Source organism: Meleagris gallopavo, chromosome 10 (genome assembly GCF_000146605.3).
Source record: "Meleagris gallopavo isolate NT-WF06-2002-E0010 breed Aviagen turkey brand Nicholas breeding stock chromosome 10, Turkey_5.1, whole genome shotgun sequence".
Taxonomy (NCBI): Eukaryota; Metazoa; Chordata; class Aves; order Galliformes; family Phasianidae; genus Meleagris; species Meleagris gallopavo.
Window position 1 is genome coordinate 3,656,517 of NC_015020.2, and position 18,776 is coordinate 3,675,292.

The window sequence follows — 18,776 nt, forward strand, 5'->3', positions numbered from 1 at the left end:
TTCTTGAGGTTTTGTTTTTTTTTTTTTTTCCAACTCTCCTTATGCAGGGTTACAGAACAGTCTGATGAAAATAAAATGTCAGCTAGCAACCTTGGCATAATATTTGGTCCAACTCTGATCAGGCCACGCCAAACAGATGCTACAGTTTCTTTATCATCACTTGTGGATTATCCATATCAGGCCCGGGTAGTGGAGCTGCTCATAACATATTATGAGAAGATATTTGATGTTTCATTGCAACCATTTCTGAGCACATCACAGACTGAAGAAAATGCCATTACAGTCAGAGTTGCTTTATCAGCAGAAGAGAGGGAACCACAGCAACAGAGGAAGTCATTTGTTGCTGTAAAGGAAGTGAGTCACTTCTCTTGTACTTTTCTGGGGAGGAATGTCTTTTCCCTTGTGCTCATTTACTTTTGCTCTGACTTCTGTTAACAGGGTGTTCTAATAGCTCCAGGTGAAAACAGAGCTTCAGAAACAACTGCATTACTTTTGGAATCAAACAATAGCAAGAATGCAAAAGAACAAGTAGATACATCTGTAACTGGTTAGTGGGCTTTTATGTATTGAGTTGGTAAATAAGTAGCAGTCCTGGTTTATTCAGATCATAGTGCTTGCTGTTCTTCATAGGCAGATTACACCTTTTTAAGGGCTTTTGGTTAAAATAAAAATGTTGTAAAGAATCAGTTTAAAGTACTTGTTAAGAGAACACAACAATGAGTTGTTGTGATTTCTCTTTAAACTAAATAAATAAAGATGTGGTGACTATGTGTTTCTGCAATCTACTATGATGCTATGAACCAATATTGAGTAATTACTGTGTTTTGACTACTGTTTCCTCCAGAACATGTGTCAGTGCAACTTGGTGGAGCTAAATCAGAGGGCTGTGGAAAGAGTAATTCTCTACTAGAATCATCAGCATCCAACACTTTGGACATTCGTATTTCTGCTCGAAAAGAGCCAGGTACAGTGCAAAATCTGGAAGTGTTAAAATCTTAAATTTTTTTTAAGATTTAAAAATAAAGAGGAATAGTAAACCACTAGCAAAAGAAAAAATAATATAAAATAGTGTGCTGTCTCTGATTTCTTCCTCCTTGGTCATGTCTGTACGTTATCTGTTTTAACATTATTGAAATGTTAATATTTGGCTCTTGTGGAATACTCTTAGTAATGAGTAAAGGATATGCCTAAAAGCTGTTATCCCATTACTGTACCAGCTGTGAAGGGGTCATTGGTGAAGCTTGCATTCTGTTTGTAAAAATTCTGAATACTCGAGTAACATCTATTTATGTGTTTCTAGGTAATGCTGTGAATCCAGCCTCAGAAAAAGACAGCCATTCTTTTGTTTCTGCAGGTGAAGAGAGCTATAAAGTTAACTTATTTCCTGCAAAACCTAATCGTCAAATTACCAAAGTTCCATTGCGGGTTCCAAGGACAAAACCAGTTATTCGCCCCGTGAGCTTACCTGTAGACCGAATACTTCCTCCTTGTGTTTTGAATGAGAGAAATTCACAAAACGCAGGAGCTGAAAGTCCAGAAAAGCTCGGCAGAAGCCCTACTATTGAAGAAGTTTCGGAGGTTAAGGCACTCCCTGCTGTCAGTACATTCTGCAGACTTTCTTGTTGTGACACTCAGATGCTGCAAAAAACCTGGGACAAGCAATATAAACAGTATGATATCACAGCAAGGACAGCAATGATTGTGACAAATGTGCCCCAGGAAAACCGAGCACTTGAGAGTGGAACTGCAGGTGCCTTATCTTCATCGTGTAGTAACAATTCAGCTAATGCCATTCTTCCTAGTAAGCCATATTCTCTTTCTGTCAGGTCAGGAAGGACAGCAACAGATGCGAACAGTTCAGATGCCCATCCTCTTGCTGCCTTCAGGGCACCAAGAACACTGCAACCACCGCCAGGGACATTTTATAAACCTCCTTCTAACAAATCCAAACAAAGTGAAAAGAGTTCAGCAGAACAAGCTAAAGTTTGTGCATCAACCAGTGCCAGTTCTGTGCTTCAGCAGGATACTGTGAAACTGGCTAGGAGCTCTGCGCTTTCATCAGGCAATCCTGGACAAAGCACAAATGAACAAAAAACTGGCTCAGAGGATACTCACTCTGCAGATCTAAAGCCTGCTTACCAGAGACTAAGGCCAAAAAGAATCCAAGAGCTAGAACACAGGGAAGCTCACTTTGTATAGGGTGCAAATTCCTCTTGGACTGAATGCAATGTGTTGACCTTGCCAGGGAAAGCTTCACTTTGACCCTTTATCCTTTGCTTTCCCTTGAGAATCCTACTTTTGTGCCATATGGGAGTTATTTTTTATATATGCTGCCTTTTAAAAGTGGAGGGGAGGGGGTGTGGAATTGTGATGGTAATGAGTCAATTTTTTTCTTGTAATTCAGTGGATTTTCATAAAGATTTATAGCATCCCCAGTCTAGATACAGCAAATGGATTCATTGAGTAAGATAGATAGAGCTTCATTTCATTGTATGGAATGAAGTGCTTAACTATAGAGGAATGACTATCACATGTAGCAGTGAAATGACCTACTTTTCATAATAGATGTTATATTAATAAAATTGAAGGCCTGGTATTCAGTGTCTAAGCATAAACCAAAGCTTGTGCTTTACTCTATAAAAGCATTTGTTCAGTTTTCTAATCTGTGCAATTAAGGCTTTGTCCCTGAACAGATTTACATGCTGGCCAGCATGGCCCATTATTATGTATCATATGTGTATATTTAGGCAGACGTGGTTATCTGTTGCCGGTTCTCTATGTTGTCACTTTAGTATTTTTTTTGTTGTACAGCAAGGATGCACTTACTGAGCTTCGCCATTCAGAAGCAGCAACTGAGCCACATCTGGTTTCTTGTGTAGCTTAGTGAGTGGGACAAACGTGCACAGTCCTTTTGCATGGGTGCCCTTGTGGGGAGACTCAGCAGTGCGAAAAACAGCGGAATGGAACGGCGGTGGTTTGCTTGCTATAGATCAGTTTCACTTAACCTGGTGCAACTGAAATGAAGAGCATGGCTTCCAAGTTTCAGCAAAAGACCTGAAAATAACCAAAAACCTACAGCAGTAGGTGCATTTAATGGTTTCCACTTTGTATGAAATGGTTTTTACGTGTACACTGTTGTATTTGCTTTGAAATATATTAACTTGTTAACAGTTCAGTGACTCTGGTTTTTCTATCTGGGTATCCTGTAATTCACTAAAACACGGACCGTTGTCCTTTGCGATGGTAAGTACTTTGTATCTCTTTGGGGGCGGGGCACGCTTCCCTTAACCAGATTACCGTTAACCTGACCGTTTCTCGGATGCTGCATAGCGCGGTTATTTTAGCACTGTACTTTCTAAAGACCGAGATTTCTGTCAGTTGCTGACCCCGCCATAAGGCTGTGCTGGGACGGCGCGGTGAGGCGCTTCCCGCCCGCGTGCAGCACGCCTCAGGGGGCGCGCGGCGTGAGGGACGTGAGGGCCGTGAGCCTCGCGGAAAGAACGCGGGCTTTCCTTTCGACCGACTGGAAGTGTTTGTGATGGCCCCCCGTTCGTTTTGGTTCTGATGCAAATTTCTCCATGTGTTGTTTCGAATCGCCTCTGCACGACTAATTGCGGCGGCTCAGTCAGTGAGGCGCGGTGTGAACGACCCCCGCGGCTGCCTTCGGGAACCTTCCTGCGCCGCGTTTGCTCGGTAACGAGATTTTCTGAAGTTGTACCGCACTGCCTCATCCTTCTTAAAGCTTTGGCAGAGCACAATCTCCCTGACCTAATTAGTTGTGGCAGCTGTTTGTTTAGCAGGGCCCCCAAAGCCGCCAGAGCTGCCCTTATGACGGCATCTTTCCAAAGGCAAGTTTTGTTTGCATCTGAGGAAAAATCTTAGCAGAGTATCAGCTTGTGAGGAGATAAGGCGTCGTGCCGGTGTGCTCATACCAACAGAGAGGGAGGATTTTTATTCAGGAACTGAAAGTTTTGGGTTGTGCTGTTCTGCACGGAGTGCAGGATTAAGGCAAGCTCCTTATGCTGAGCGGTGTCATTCGGCACCTGCAGCACGGCTTTCTTTGCAGCAGAGCTGGACGTTCCTTCAGAAACCTTGGTCTTCCAGCAGTGCTCACACATGAGGTAAGCTTTTGAGGTGAAGTTTCCAGTTTTTGTTGCTCGTATTTGAGAAGTCCTTATGCTTGCAAATCTATGAACTAATTGGCTTTTGTAGTAGAGACCTGAATGGGTCATCTGAAAGCTTACAAGAAATGTCCTGTAAATGCTGCTAGTGTGTGTTTGCTGTGTTTTATTTTAGATCGTGTTTATATTTTTTAAAGTGACTCCTCTACACGCTACTATGGTTCACAACACAGGGATCCCAGAGCATGCAAACCTGACTGGTTTGGGATGAGGCTGCACTGAGATGTGCTGTGGCAGTGCCCGATGTGCTGCAGCTGTCAGTGTGCCTTCATTCTGCATTCAGGAGCTCACCTGAAGTTATGTGCAGGTACCACGTCTGGGCACTGGGCTCTGAGCTCTCACTGTTCTGCTCTACAGATGTGCTTCTGTCAGGCCATCATGCTTGTCAGTGGAGGCAGACTAATTGTGTTGGGAAAAAGGGACAAGTCATTTTTTTTTTTTTCATTAGCGAAGTAGGGAAGTTCTGATACTTATAACTAACGCTATTTTATTTAAACGTCAACATGGAAATACATCGCACAGCAGGAGGCTTTAGAACTAAAGTTTATATCTGTACTTCCATTCCTCTTTGTAAAGGGGTATGAGTTCAATTTCTAATAGAAATTGAATGGAATCCTTAAAAGAATTCTCACTCACAGATAGAAAAAAAAAAAATCCATCCTAAATCTTGCAAAACATGAAATATTTGAGAAGGGTGAGTATGAGGGAAGAGAAAAACTCCCTCCTCAGCTCCTGCTTGGTAGCTGAGTGTCTACGTGAGTAAATCGGATTATGGCAGATGTAGAAAGCATTCCTTTTGAGTTTGTGCCTGTTATGCTGTGTGTTTAACCATGATACGCCTTGCGTAGATAGGGGTAATTAGTCTATTGCTAAGCCTGCGTGTCACAGGACTTCTTTAAGGTGCCACATTTGATTGTTTTGAAATAAAGAGGAATCTGTTAGATTCTCATCATCTTTGATTCTTAGAAATGTGTGTCTTTCAAAAGGAAGTTTAAGTGGCTTTTCTCTGATTTCTTGCCAGTACTTCTGAAGTCATTCTGTCTGTAACCTTACGAGCAGTACAGTTTCTTCCAGTTTCTGTACACTGATTTCTGTGCATCTTGTTCTTTACCATCTGTTCAAGTGTCACCGCTCACTTCCCTTTCTTTCTCTTTTCTGTAATTCTTTCACTAGCTGCCATAACAAGAAATTGATCTACTTGACACAACTGCATATTCTTGTCCTTCAAATCTTGCCTTATCTGAAACACATCAGGAAAAAATCTGAGCAATTTTTCATTTGGGTTTTCCACAGGAGTTTAGGATAACTGAATGCAGAACTTAACTCAGAAGATCCATTCTGTCTGTGTAGATGCAGTTTTCTTTATGTGCACACATCTATTTATTCACTTCTCTGTATAAGATGCTTACACACACTCCTATAGTTTTGCCTCAGCTAAGTTGTGTTAGCCATTAATCATGTTACCTTGCTAGTGAGGCACTGCCTGGGAACAGCCTTCTCTGTGGCGGAAAGAATCAACTAAGAAATTGTTGGGACGCTGGAGAGCATTCTGAAAGTCGAAAATGTTGGCCCATGAATAGAACCAGTACATGCATGCATGTATTCAAAGCTATCTTTGTGGTAATTCTTAATAATTTTAGAGAAATCTTTTAAAGAAAAATCTTTACTGGAGTGTTTACTAGGGATGTTTTTTATAATTTGCTGCACAAACGGTACTCAACCAAATTTGACTTAATAATCAAAAATCAGAAATAAGTCAAGAAATAGAAGAACAAATACTATACTAGCATTTAAAATAGTTGTTTACAATTATGGCACTTGTAGGTGAGGCAACGATCATGCTTAATTATGTCTCACAGTGACCATTATGACTTGTTGTTGCTTTTGTCTTCTGTAAGGAACATAGTCACAGACTTATTCTAACAGAGCACGTATACCACATGACCGTATGTTTTCAGGTATGTGCTCAAAAACACACAGCACAGGGAACATTATCTTGCACTTACTGTAAGCATCATGCAAAGACTGTCATCAAATCTGCATTTCCACTTACAGCTTTTTTCAAAGTTCTGGTACAGACATGGAATACCTCCTTTTTTGCTGCTGCCAGCAGCAACTGTAGGTAGAGCTATGCAGGAAGTGCGCGGTGTGTTCTGTAAGCCGAACCACATTTTCTCCTTCCATGTGAGCTGGTTGGCCCCACATTGGCTTTCTGTGTTTATTTTTCGAAGATCCCACTCTAGTAAGCAGAAGTGGGCCACAAGGCACTGCTGATGTTGTTGAACATAAAAAATATACGTATACACGCCACTGTTAGCTTTGTGATGTAAAAATTTAATTGGGGAAGATTAGTTTAATCTGCTAGAGATGTTTCTGTGTACTGTGCAGGAGAAAAAAACACTATTTTCTTAAAATAACTTGTATTAGTCCTAGGTCTAAAATATTTGAGTTTGCTTGAAAAGATACCGAGGCCAGTGCCTGCTTATCATGTTAAACAATTTAAGAATAAACTGCACATTGAGCTATTCCTAACCTGACAGTAATGCTACCAGAGCAAGTCTGATATGTCAGTACCACTGGAGGTCAGGGGTACTTTTCTGCCAAAAGCAGTAACATACTGTAGGTAAGAGAAATTCTTGATACTTTCTGATAGTAAGGTGTGACTGATATGATATCAGCAGAGTAAGAGGACCTTTGCTAACTCCTGTTGACTGCTTGGAGAAAAGGAATGTTCTGGGAAACCTCCAGGGTTAAGCCGGAAGGAGCTATTGTTGGCAGCCAGTCAAAACATGAAACTGACTCATTTTTAGGCCTTCCTCTTACCTAACATGAGATGCAATACAGAAGTATCTCATTCACGTCGTTATTGTCGTCTGTCTCCTTTATTATCAGCCGAGAAATAATTTCTAACACAGACACCTTTCTGTGGTACCAGTTGTAACACTACAATATAACCTGGGCGTTTTTGCTGGATAGCATATAAAGTCACTGTATTTCCCTGCTGAATCTCAGAAGCCAGAAAAAGAAGAAAGAAAAGGCCCTTTATTATGACTTAATTGTTATTTGTTTTTATCTCTTGCTTCTTTCTTCGGGTGTTGTTCTAGAGATTTTGAGACAGGATTGAACTCTAAGAAATTTGATTAACTTAAATCCAATTTATTTCTGAATTAAAATCAGCATTTATCTTTATTGCGCTATGTAGTAAGACTAGAGCAAAGACTGATATAACTAATTCTTTTACTTCTGCCGACAGTGTATGTACCTTTTTTTTCTGAATATATGCCACAAATCATTCTTCTGTAGTATTAGTATTTGTATTCCATAGGATAGAATACTATAGAATATAATGTGTAGTATACTGTATCTACAATATTAACTGTTAGGAAAAAAATAAGGGAAGCCAGAGAATAAATGGCTTTATTTTTTTTTTCTGCGCTTGGGAATTTGAAAGAATCTTCCTCTACAGTTCAGTGTTTTTGTTGGTTTTGTAGATCCCCACACTGAGCCCCCAGGGAGGAGAGCCAGTTCCTGTAAAAGCAAAATTAGTAAAACGTAGATTTATGTGTGCCATGGGTATAAATCACATCCCTTAAACCTGCTATCTTCAGGCAGCAAGTGTGTGCCATTCTAAATATTAGCAGTCTTGATTTGCATTATCTTCTGAAAAGCTGAATAAGTTCACAAGTGTGGGGGTTTTTCCAGTTTTAGGAGGGACATTAATATTTTTACTATTAAAATTCATTTTTTTGTAACTGAAATTTCTTCTAAATGCCTGTACTGTTCCTAATTGCAGTTGTTTCAAGCCATCACTGGTCTTGCGGGCAGAATGCTGCTGCCTTTAAGAATGAAGATATATCTACACCATGACTAATCACTTCAGAAGCTAAGCCCATGTGGAGTTCTCAATGCACTGTTTCTAGGTACTATCTTTATCATGGACCTTCTCCATTACTTCATTGTAGTTTTATTCTACATAAATTAGTAGAGTTAAACTCTGACCATGTATTTCTATATTAGTCCTGTTGAGTGATGCCCAGTCAAGAAAGAATATTTCTGGATTGGAAATGAGTTACTTCTTATTTATTGTCTTGCTACAGAATCTGAAGTTTATCAGAAAAAAAAACTAGATTTTCTAGGGCAAGTGTTAACAGGCATTCTATCTGGCAATTCTAATCCCATTTATGGCCTTACATTGTGATTGTTCTTTTTGCTAACTGTAAGACTGGAAGTTAGAGGATAATACATGTATGTTATACATTAACACAGCATAGGAACATGAGCTGACAGACTGTGCACTACGAGGAAATCTCTCAGTGAGATAGAAAAAACATATTGGATAGTTTATTAATGAGCCAAGAGGAAGAAGTGGAGATGCCAAGCCATTGGCAGAGTACAGATTTTATGGCCTTGACATGATGGCTTGTTTTTGCTTTCACAGCAGTTGTACAAAGATTGCAGAGTGGAGTTTAGAGAAGGGTAAGAGGAGCTGGAAGAAAATTGTTTCATTTATTTAACTGTAGGATTCATTCTTGAGAACAGCAACAGGTTCAAGAGTCCTGAGTGTAATGTGAAAGCATCAGGAAGCAGCTCAGCAAAGAGAACCTCAACGGGAACTCCTAAGGAACTGCAGGTGCCACTTTAATGGCAATAGCAAGGTGGTCTTTGGAGCTGCAAATATAGGATCGTTTCCAAGTGAGAATGTTCTTAGAAGGCATCAGTCTGTTCAGATGCAGGAGCTGCTGTAAACAACATCAGTGCCAGAGTCTTGTCTTGAAGCTCAGCCTATCTTTTTTTCCTGGACCCTAGGCCCTTCCAACAGTTAATTGCTCAGAAACATTCTGGATTGGGTGAATGTCCAAAGAGTATGATGTGCTCAATTAATGAGTACAAGAGGAAAAAAAGGTGAATGCTAGTGTCTAAATTTGAGTTTTTTCTATTTCTAGTCTACATGCAAGAATCCAAGTGATCGATCTGAGCTGGTTTCCTAGTGTCAGCTCTGAGGAAGATGGCAGAGGGGTTTGGAGCACAAATCTTATGAGGAACAGCTGAGGGAACTGGGATTGGTTGGTTTGGAGAAGAGGAGGCTCAGGGGAGAGCTTATTGCTCCCTGCAACTCCCTGCAAGGAGGCTGTGGTGAGGTGGGAGTCAGCCTCTTTTTCTGGGTAACCAGCAATAAGACTAGAGGGAATGGCCTCAAGCTGCGCCAGAGGAAGACGTGTACGTCTTCAAACCAGCTACGTTAATCTATTCACTTTTTGCAACAGCAGTTGTATTTTATAACTAATCTCACTTCCTGTAATGCTGTGGAACTTCAATCATTACAATTGAAGCGACACTGAAAACTCCATGAAATGGTTAGCCTATGATACATAGAAAATGCTGCAAGTTTTGTCACCATCAGTTTTATGTATGTTTAGGTTTTTTTTCTGTAGACTTGCTGTCTTGTTATTTGATCCCCAGTAAGCAACACAGCCATCTATAGCTAAGCAAGGTCTCAGATATCCTGATCCAGACCTTTTACGTGCACAGTATGCCAGAAGAGATCTTCATGTTTTTTGGAACCTTTTCCAGTAAGGTTAGTAAGGACTCATGCCAGTCCTTCTCCCCAGTGCTGTCCTCCTCCTTCCTGGGTGATCTAAAATGTGCACCTGAGATGATTTTCTGAAATTATCAAAGAAATATTACCAATTTTTGTGTCAACTAATATTATATTGAAAGATTAGGCTGGTATATTCTGATGTGCTATCCAAGCCTTGCCTCTTAAAACCAAACAAAATCTCTCCCACTTAATAGGTATTTTAAAAAAAATTCTAGGAGAGTGACAAGAATGTCTCAACAAACCATCAAATCTAGAGCAGTCTGTGCAGTTCTTGATAGAGATTTGGGTAACCTCCAGCAATCAGGTTTATGTCATAATTATTATCATTACAAAGAGTCCTCTAATATCTAATTTGCATCTCCTTTTTCACTTACTCCCAATTACTAACCATTCAAGAAGAAACTACTCTCTAATCATTTAACTCCCTTAGGGCAGCCGTAAGTATGAAGCTGATATAGAGAGCAAGTTTAAATGGTTTCTTTGTTTTAAAACAGGTCCCTATGTTTGAAAAGCACCTATTTTGACTTATTTCCAATTCTCTTTTTCCTTTTGAAGGTAAAATGTGTGGTGATGAAAATATGGCATGAGGCTAGAAAGCAGATCATACAATGATTTAAATTCAATCAAATCCCCGTTAAAGTGTTCTGGGAGTTTTTTATTTGAAAGTACATAAATCTGAGATCACTGGGTATGTTTTTTGTTGTTTTTGTTGCATTTCTTTGTTTTAAATTGCAGCAAAATTAATTTGTCTATATAAAATACATTCCAAGCTGTGCTACTCAGTACACATTTACGGTGCCTGAATAGAAAGACTGATTCTAGCTAATTTTTAATGTTAATCTAATGTCCGGTTGTAAATTCATCTTTTCTTTGAAAAATTAGTTTGAAAGCACTGATTTAATTTGATAAGTGCTGCAACAATTAATTGCATGCATTACTTGCAAATCCTTGGAATCAATGCTAGTGACACTTTTTCATTTGAAAGAAATGCTTTTCCTATGTCCTGCTTTTTGATGCTGATAAAATGTGCTGCAGGAAACAGTCTCCAAACAAAGGAAAGACAGAGGTTTTTTATGTATAATAGTGTATCTAGCGCAAAATTAAGCGAAGTGGATAATGACAGGAACAAATTTCTATGATAACATAGTCTTAAAATAAGAACAGAAAACTGTTATTTTTCTCAGTTTGAAGTGCTGGCTAAAAAAATGTTGATGCGTCCTTTATTGTAGGTTACCAGGGACAGCTGATACAGAAGAATGGGCTTCCTAAGGCAAATCAGACTTCTACTCTGGAAGAACTGGATCCTCCGAAAAAGACAAAAGGTAAAATTTTGTTACTGGACTTCAGCTTTGGACATGCAGATCCTTGGATGAAGACTAGTGGAACATCTTTCAGCCTAGAAAAACAACAAATTCCTCAGTCAGATAAGTCTGGGATCTTCTTTGGTACAGTTTACAAAGCCGTTTTTAACTCAAAAGCATAGAGAAATGTTTGTTTGTTTAAATAGAACAACGTACAAGGAGAATAGTTGTTGGTGGTAATAGTTGTCAGGTTGGGAAAATGTTGTGGGCACTGCTCAGTTCAGGGAGACTTCATTCCTAATTTTAGATTTGTTCCTCAGACCCAACTGCTCCCAGATGTGAGTCTAGTTAGATTCTAACACTCACATGAAATTGTTCATTTTTAATATGCTTGAATAGCATGATAAATAAATTGAAAGTCATAAGTATTTTGAATCCTTTCAAATCCTTCTAGCTCTTGTGAAACTCAGAGCGGATTTTTCTATAACTTTCTACCGTATTTCATTTTCTTCTATTTCCTAGCCAAATTTTCTTCTGGAGGTTTCAAAACCTCCAGAAAGGGTCTTGGTCCTCTGATATACTCAAATATACTATGACTACTTCTGTTAAGTTAATTTGCAGGGAAAGCTTCCTGTGAGCTCCTACAGAGAAAGATTGCCTACTTTAAACTGAAAATAATAAAGAAGAGCACATGGTTGTATGCAGCTGGAGCAGTCAAGGGGACTGTTCTGCTTTGATAACAAAGATCAACAGTGTCAAAATGAGCCAGGGGATGAGGCGAAATGATTAATTATGCTGACGTGATTTTTTTTTTTTTCTGTGCCATCATATTTTGAGAGTTAAAACAAAAAATATATCCAGAGGTGTTTCAGTTCTTGGTCAAAACCAGATGGAATTTCCCTCTAACAGTTATAGCTATTTTGCTGATGGAGCTGAGACAGTCTACTTTCCAATCCATTTTCTTGTTCATGTTTATGTGATTGCTTGCTTGATTTTGATTGATATTAAATACCAAAAATGTTACTGTGTAAAACTGCACTAGCTTTTTTGTCTGCTTTTATAACTCTTAAAGACATTCCTAATGACTCAAGCTAAAAGTTACAGGGTCAAAGGGTTATCTGATTCTTTTTTGCCACTGACAAATTGAATGTGCATTCTTTCATATCTTCCCTGCAGACTTTCTCTCACAATTTGCATTATGAGCTAGAGCTGATGCATGCAACATTGACAACTTGTATTTTAATGCAGTATGAAATTCGCCAATCCACACTTAACCTAAATTACACCAGGTATAAGGACACCTTTGCTAAACTAGACTAATTACTGATGGCCAAGGAATTGTCATAGCTTGACTCTCAGGTTCAGAAAAACATGCACCTCAACAAAAGAAAATGTTTCTGATCTTTGAGTGGTTAAGCTGAGAGAATTGAAACATAGTTTTTAATTTTTAGCAAATGGGTCTTTGCACTCAGTGTTTTCAATGTGTGAAATATTATTTGATTTTTAGCAAACCTATTCAGACATTTCATTTAGAATTATTAGTTGTGTTTTAGGAATTTTTTTTCTTAATTATATTTTTCCTATAGAAGTTTCAAAACTGCTAGCTTTGTAATTTCTAGGTATTGCTGGAGAGTCCCTTTCTGTGGTGATCATTCCTAGCTTTTAAGTAAGAAGAAATATGTTCTCTTCTCTGAAGGGCAAAACAATTTTAAAACTGAGTAAAAATTATTCTATTTTTTGCTTATACAAATCTACTTGCTTATTTGTCCACTCAGACAAAGAAGGTAGCCAAAACAAAAATCTGTAACATCGGAAGCAGCTACAAGAATGTGTTTTGGGAAAATCAGCCTTGTTTTTGGCAACCACCATGCAGTACCATAAACTGGGAGGCATGCCCAGTCTTTTACCATAGCTCACCATTTACTCTAATTCACAAGAGGAAAGGGTTCCTTACAGTTAACAGATGATCCACAGCCAATTTAGGCTCATTAGATATATAGAATCATATCACTAAGCTTGATCCATCACAGATCCATGTGGATATTACATGTCTCTGTGTGTATTGCTAGGATTTCTGCTCTTTATCTCATGATTCTGTGGGGTTATGGACTGCTCTCTAAGCCTTCCTAGTGGGTATTGAGATAGCTGTGTGAATTCAAGAGAAGAGAAAAAAAGAACTACAGGAAAGTATCAGAGGGCCAACAGCTCTTTATCTGTCTTCATCACACAACACACACAACAAGTTGTTTACCAACTTGAATGAAAGCTTTCCTTTTGCTTTAGCCTTCAGTCCCGCCCTAGCTAATTAGCTCAGAGAGAAGGTAATACTGAATTCAAGTCTGAGGATTTTGTGTTTATTGTGAATGGAGCAAGATCCACCTTCTGAGCAATAACCTAGTTTTACCTGCAACAAAAGCAACTGAGTAATCTTCTCCAGTTCTTATTCCTCTTGAGTTGATTTGCACAGTGCTTGTCCCAGGCATCATGTTTACTGGCTGGAAGTTGTTGCTAATCAGACCCTGTGGACACACTTGGTATTGAGAACAGTTTGTAATGCTGTACAGCTGTGCAGTGGCAGACTTCCTAGGCTAACAATTTGGTCATCTGCCCTTTACTGCTAGCAAGATTTTGTCTGACTTGAAAAATATGAGGCATCATAACTTCTTAGGTGATGGGATTTTCTGTTTTTCTTTTCCATTTGTTTAAAAAAAGCAAACAAACAACAACCTTGAGATGAAGTGTGAAATAGGAAACGGTTACCTGGTGTAAATCTTTCTACTTTTTTTGCCAGAATCATAGCTGGTCTGAATTAAAGTTGTTAGAGTTACAGTGGAAAAAGTAGGACAGCTTCAAAACCCTGTTCTTAGTTATTCTGTGGAGTACTTTTTGCCCTGCATGCCTCAGTCTGAAAAAGGAGAAAAACAAACAACAACAAAACCCACATTTGTATGTGACTCTACTTTTTTATCCTTCTACTGTATGCATTAGTGTTGCATATTTTGTATCTGATGGTGGAAGAGACAGTAAAAGAAAGGGGGCAGTGAGGGTTTTCCTGCACCTGTACTACAACCCAGCTTTGGAAAGAGTTTGTCCTGGCTCTTGTAGGGTGAGGAAAAAAATGCTGTGCAAATGCTCACAAAAAGCCCATAGCTGATTCTAAGAGCCCAAAGCTTGTGTCACAAGATCAAAGGATTGTAGTTTCAAACCTCTGCCAAAACACACAGATAATAGAACTGAAAAACAGGAGTGGAGAAAACAGCCTGAAAAATCAGGCAGGATGTTGCTCTACAGTGAAGTAGTGCTGTTGGCTTTTTCATCATGGCTAGCAACTGATGTCTACGTGTATTGAGAGACCTGGGCAGTAAAGTGGCCTTGGATGGGCTCTTACACATTGTCAAATAAGGCAGAATAAGGCACTTGATTTTAATGTATACATTTCCACCAGTATTAGAAAATGAATATAATGTTGAAGTGAGTGGTGTTGAAAAGAGGCAAAAGTAAAGATTGAGAAATGTAGGCTTTTGCTGAAGTCTTGACCTGTAGGTACACACACTATGCCAAAAGCCTACTAATGAGGACAACAATGCAAAAGCATGGATAAAATCCCTATTTATCTATTGCATCATAGCTTGTTTTACTGTATTTTTATAGTCATCCATGTTGTGAAAGAACTATTTAGATCTACATCTAGTCTGCCTGGCAGCTTAGTACTATCTATGTCTTTTTATCACAGTCAGTATCCTTAAACACTTTTTTAGTAGATGTGAGGAAGCCACTGAGTTGACGGTGATGCTTCACAGGGTTCTGATGAAATCCTAGCTGTTTCTGAGTGTCCTTTCAAAGTGGTGGAATAGGAGAGAGATAACCATGGGCACATGCTGCACTAGGCATTGTCACTGTGGTAAAAGGTCTCAGCTCTCTAATCTGTAGTGACTCTCTGCAGGATTTATCTGTAAAATTTGTTTTGAATAGATTATTATATTTATTTTTTTTCAGCTTCGTATTCTGGTGGAGCTTATATGGCCTCTGTCATTATTTCTTGCCCTGGTCTGGCTGAGGAAAGCTAATCCACTATATCGCCAACATGAATGTAAGACATTTTAATACTGTCTTATGCTAGATAATGCCTCGAACATCTCGGACAGGTACACTGGGCCTGTTTGCTAAGTGTTTTTCTCTAATGTCAAAAAGGCACGCTCTGCTGCAAGGATTTTAGTTATTTATAGCCACATATTGAGAGAATTAATTGTGAGTGAAATAAAAGCTTGAGTTCTCCTGAGGTACTTCATGGTTGGATTTAACATAAGGTCTCAAGATTCTTTCAAGTTGTAGGTAGTTATAATTTTGTTGTTGAGAAATATGTTGAGCCCATAATAGTATTTAGTATTAAGGTTCACACAGACTGCATCAGAAAAGAGACAGTTTTTTTTTCTTTCCATACTCCAGGTCACTTCCCAAACAAGGCAATGCCGTCCGCAGGAACACTGCCATGGTTACAAGGTATCTTCTGTAACATGAACAACCCTTGTTTCCGAAACCCAACCCGTGGAGAGAGTCCAGGTGTTGTGTCCAACTACAACAACTCCATGTAAGCAGAGCTCTGTGTCTAAAATGGGGGTTGCCATAATGCAGGCCTGCTAAGCAATTGCTGATAGCTTGCCCTTGACACCTATTGAACCTGTTGGCATCTCATTAGGGATATGAGGAGAGAGGATGGAGTATCTTCATCCTGCCTAGATTGATCCTTCAGTGTGCTGAGGATAGTTTATAGAACTGTTCTGTGTTGCAAGCAAAAGAGGAAAGGGGAGCATTTAGGACCACAGAATGCAACTACTAAAAGGAAAAAAAAGAAAAAAAAAAAAGTGTTCTAGCAAGTCAGTTTCATTCCAACAGTGATCAGCGATGTCAGAATGGAGCTCATAGTGATAGGTTGATGCCTTTTTCAAAGGAGTTTAGTTCCACTAGTCTCTAAGAACGTGTATTCATATGATATAAAATGATATAAAAATGATATAAAATATAAATATAAATGATATAAAATCATCTTTTTTATTGCTTACTGTTCATTGACTGTTTCAAGATAAATATTTTTGAGTATGAAATCTCTAAACTTTCTTTTCTAATGAGTTAAGCTGTTACCCCTGAATGAGGGCTTTCATGAAATAGTAGCAAGAGAAAATCTGCTCTACCACTTCTCATACAGCACCTGTTTTGGCTATACGTTTGAGAGACTTTAACCAGCATAGTAACTTTCAGATACTAAGGTTATTAATAAGACAGGAGGGTGGGAGATTTCTGGACTGTTGATGAAAAAGGGCTGTGGGAATGCTTCATTGCCTTGTTGGTTGTAGCTGAGTTGTGAAAGACAGCATATAGCGGACAAAGACTCTCAGAGTGAAAACTGGTTAGGAAAATAAATAATTCCAAATCTCCCTTTTGAGCATCCAATGATTATACTTCTCGAGTTAGCAATGCCAGTGCTATCAAAGCTCCGGTAGCATTTAATTCCATGGCTTGATGTTAAATTAGATTTTTATGTTTTGTTCCTAGTGAACAGGATTTAAAATAATCAACTGAGCTTTTTGAGAGTACAGCCAGTCACACAGTGAAGTTAAAAGTTTCTGTTTTATATATATATTCTGGCTTTTCTCAGTTGCTTATTGCAGAGTGAACTGTCTCTTTGTGAATCAGAATAAATTCAGTGCATTACAAAGGAAGCAAATACATTGTGTTTTCTGAAAGAATTTTGTCCTTCCTGTTTGCTGTTTCCTGTAAGCTAAAAAAGTCTTGTGGACTGAGACTTAACATTCCATATATGGAAAGTATAGCTGTTAAAGAAATGCAGTGCTTCTTAACAAGCACTGTTCAAATTCTATCTCTGTTCTACAGCAGAAGGAAAAGAAGCCTGTGACATCTAGTTCCTAGATGTGCTTAACCACCTCTGCTCCTAATAAGAATTTTTTCATACTTGTTTATGAACACAGGACCTGACTGCATCTTTGCTTGAAATGTATGTCTTAACCCAGAACAGCTGCCTTTGGTAAAACTGGGCACTGCCGTTTTTTCCCACTTCTCCTAGAAGAAATGTTTTGAAAGTACTTAAAAGCTGCTACCACATTAGAAGGGTCTGAACTGAGAGAGGGAGGAGGATTCTTTATCTGGTAATTTTGTCACTTATCCAGCTGAGCAGGGCTGAGTGGACCATTTAACTGCCAAAACTGATCCTTAGTCATAACTAGAGCATATTTGCACCACAAATATGGAGTGCTGTATGGGAAAGGTCCAGTCCCCAACAGTGTGTGGTAATATAGGTGTACGAGAGGCCAGCCTTCTGCCACACAAGTAGCCCTCTGAACCATGTGGATTCCCTTATCTAACTGAATTCACTGAAAGTACTTTCTTGTCACCAGAAAATTGAGTCTTTGAGTTTCAAGGATGAAGATAAATTAACTTTTTCTCCTCATCCCTACCACAGAGAAAGTAAAATTTGAAAATACATATATGAAATGTTCATAATAGTCATCAGTCATAAATTATCATTGTTGCTTATTTCTTCTTTCAGTCTTGCAAGAGTATATAAAGATGCTCAGGAGCTCTTACTGGAAGCCCCTGAAATCCATGACCTTGGCAGAGTCTGGGAAGAACTGATCATTATGACTCAGTTTATGGAAACAATGAGAACAAATCCTGAAAGAATTGCAGGTAATTGTTTTCTCTATGACCATAAACCACTGAATTTTGCCTTTTGAAATCCATCTAGTAATTACTATGCAGGGACTAACAACAACTTAATGTGTTTTACACTTGACTGTGACTATTCTTACTGTTTGAGAAGGTAGCCTAAAATTCATTAGCTGGTGGCTTAAAAAAAATATATATTTTAGAGAGAATCATGTGGCTTCATTCTGCAGCCAGCTTCCTTAAGTAACTGCAAACAAAACTCAAAATGTGAAAACATGGATGTGTCACCACCCAAAGCAAAACATGGATGGAGAGGTTTCACTAATTGTTAATATAGTAGAGGCAAAAGCAGTAAGAAAGCATCACTGGAAGAAGATGCAGAGGAATAAAAAGCCAGGAACATGCTTGAATTAGGGCATAACCCAGAGAAGAGATTTAAACAGATTTTTGTTTTGAAACGTATTTGCGACAATGATTAAAAAGCCCTTTCTGCCTTTTTTGGTGATATGTTTAAAGAGAGAAACCACTGCACATTTACATTATTTGCAATTCCCTTTGTTTATAGACTCCATTAACTTTTACTCAAAGCAATATGTCAAACTAAAAACACTGTCCTGGGAAAAAATAAAACATGGACCATTAATGCTTTAAATATAATATATGCTCTTTAAATATATAATTTGAAAATATGTTCATAGAAATAGTGACACAAAAATGGACTGGCTTTGAGAACTATCCCATTTTCAAGTTCTTTGCCACAGGAATAATATTAAAATCAAATATTATCACCCAACATATATTTTTAATAAGATGCCTATAAATCTTCACATACAGGTGCTCCACTATCCCATCAGAAGTTTTTCATTAGAAGTAAGAAAAGGTCTGTCATTGTAAATAACGGTAGGAAGATCCAAATGCAAACAAGAACCTGAGTATAATCTGAGACACGGTTTTTACATAGCCATAGAAACTAAACCTACCTGTACAGGGAAGAAGAAAAGCATGAAGTGCAAT

At 38.6% G+C, this 18,776-nt stretch overlaps 2 protein-coding genes across 3 annotated transcripts in view; both read left to right on the plus strand.

Annotated features, from left to right (window-relative positions):
- Positions 1 to 20: 20 nt before the first annotated feature.
- On the plus strand, positions 21 to 3,170 carry LOC104912258 (rho GTPase-activating protein 29-like). 2 transcript variants are annotated; one of them, XM_010715597.3, is made up of 4 exons: positions 21 to 354; positions 439 to 547; positions 845 to 964; positions 1,301 to 3,170. In XM_010715597.3, the coding sequence occupies exons 1-4, from the start codon at positions 76 to 78 to the stop codon at positions 2,197 to 2,199; spliced, it is 1,407 nt and encodes a 468-aa protein (XP_010713899.1). In that variant the 5' UTR covers positions 21 to 75; the 3' UTR covers positions 2,200 to 3,170. The 2 variants fall into 2 exon arrangements, with proteins under 2 accessions (XP_010713899.1, XP_010713900.1); XM_010715598.3 differs by having other exon boundaries at positions 1,355 to 3,170.
- Positions 3,171 to 11,018: 7,848 nt separating this feature from the next.
- ABCA4 (ATP binding cassette subfamily A member 4) overlaps positions 11,019 to 18,776 on the plus strand; it is a 48,079-nt gene continuing 40,321 nt past the window's right edge. Inside the window, exons 1-4 of the mRNA XM_031554763.1 lie at positions 11,019 to 11,102; positions 15,078 to 15,171; positions 15,528 to 15,669; positions 17,644 to 17,783. Of these exons, the coding sequence (XP_031410623.1) occupies positions 11,037 to 11,102; positions 15,078 to 15,171; positions 15,528 to 15,669; positions 17,644 to 17,783 (442 nt within the window). The 5' untranslated portion in view covers positions 11,019 to 11,036. The remainder of the gene's footprint in view (positions 11,103 to 15,077; positions 15,172 to 15,527; positions 15,670 to 17,643; positions 17,784 to 18,776) is intronic.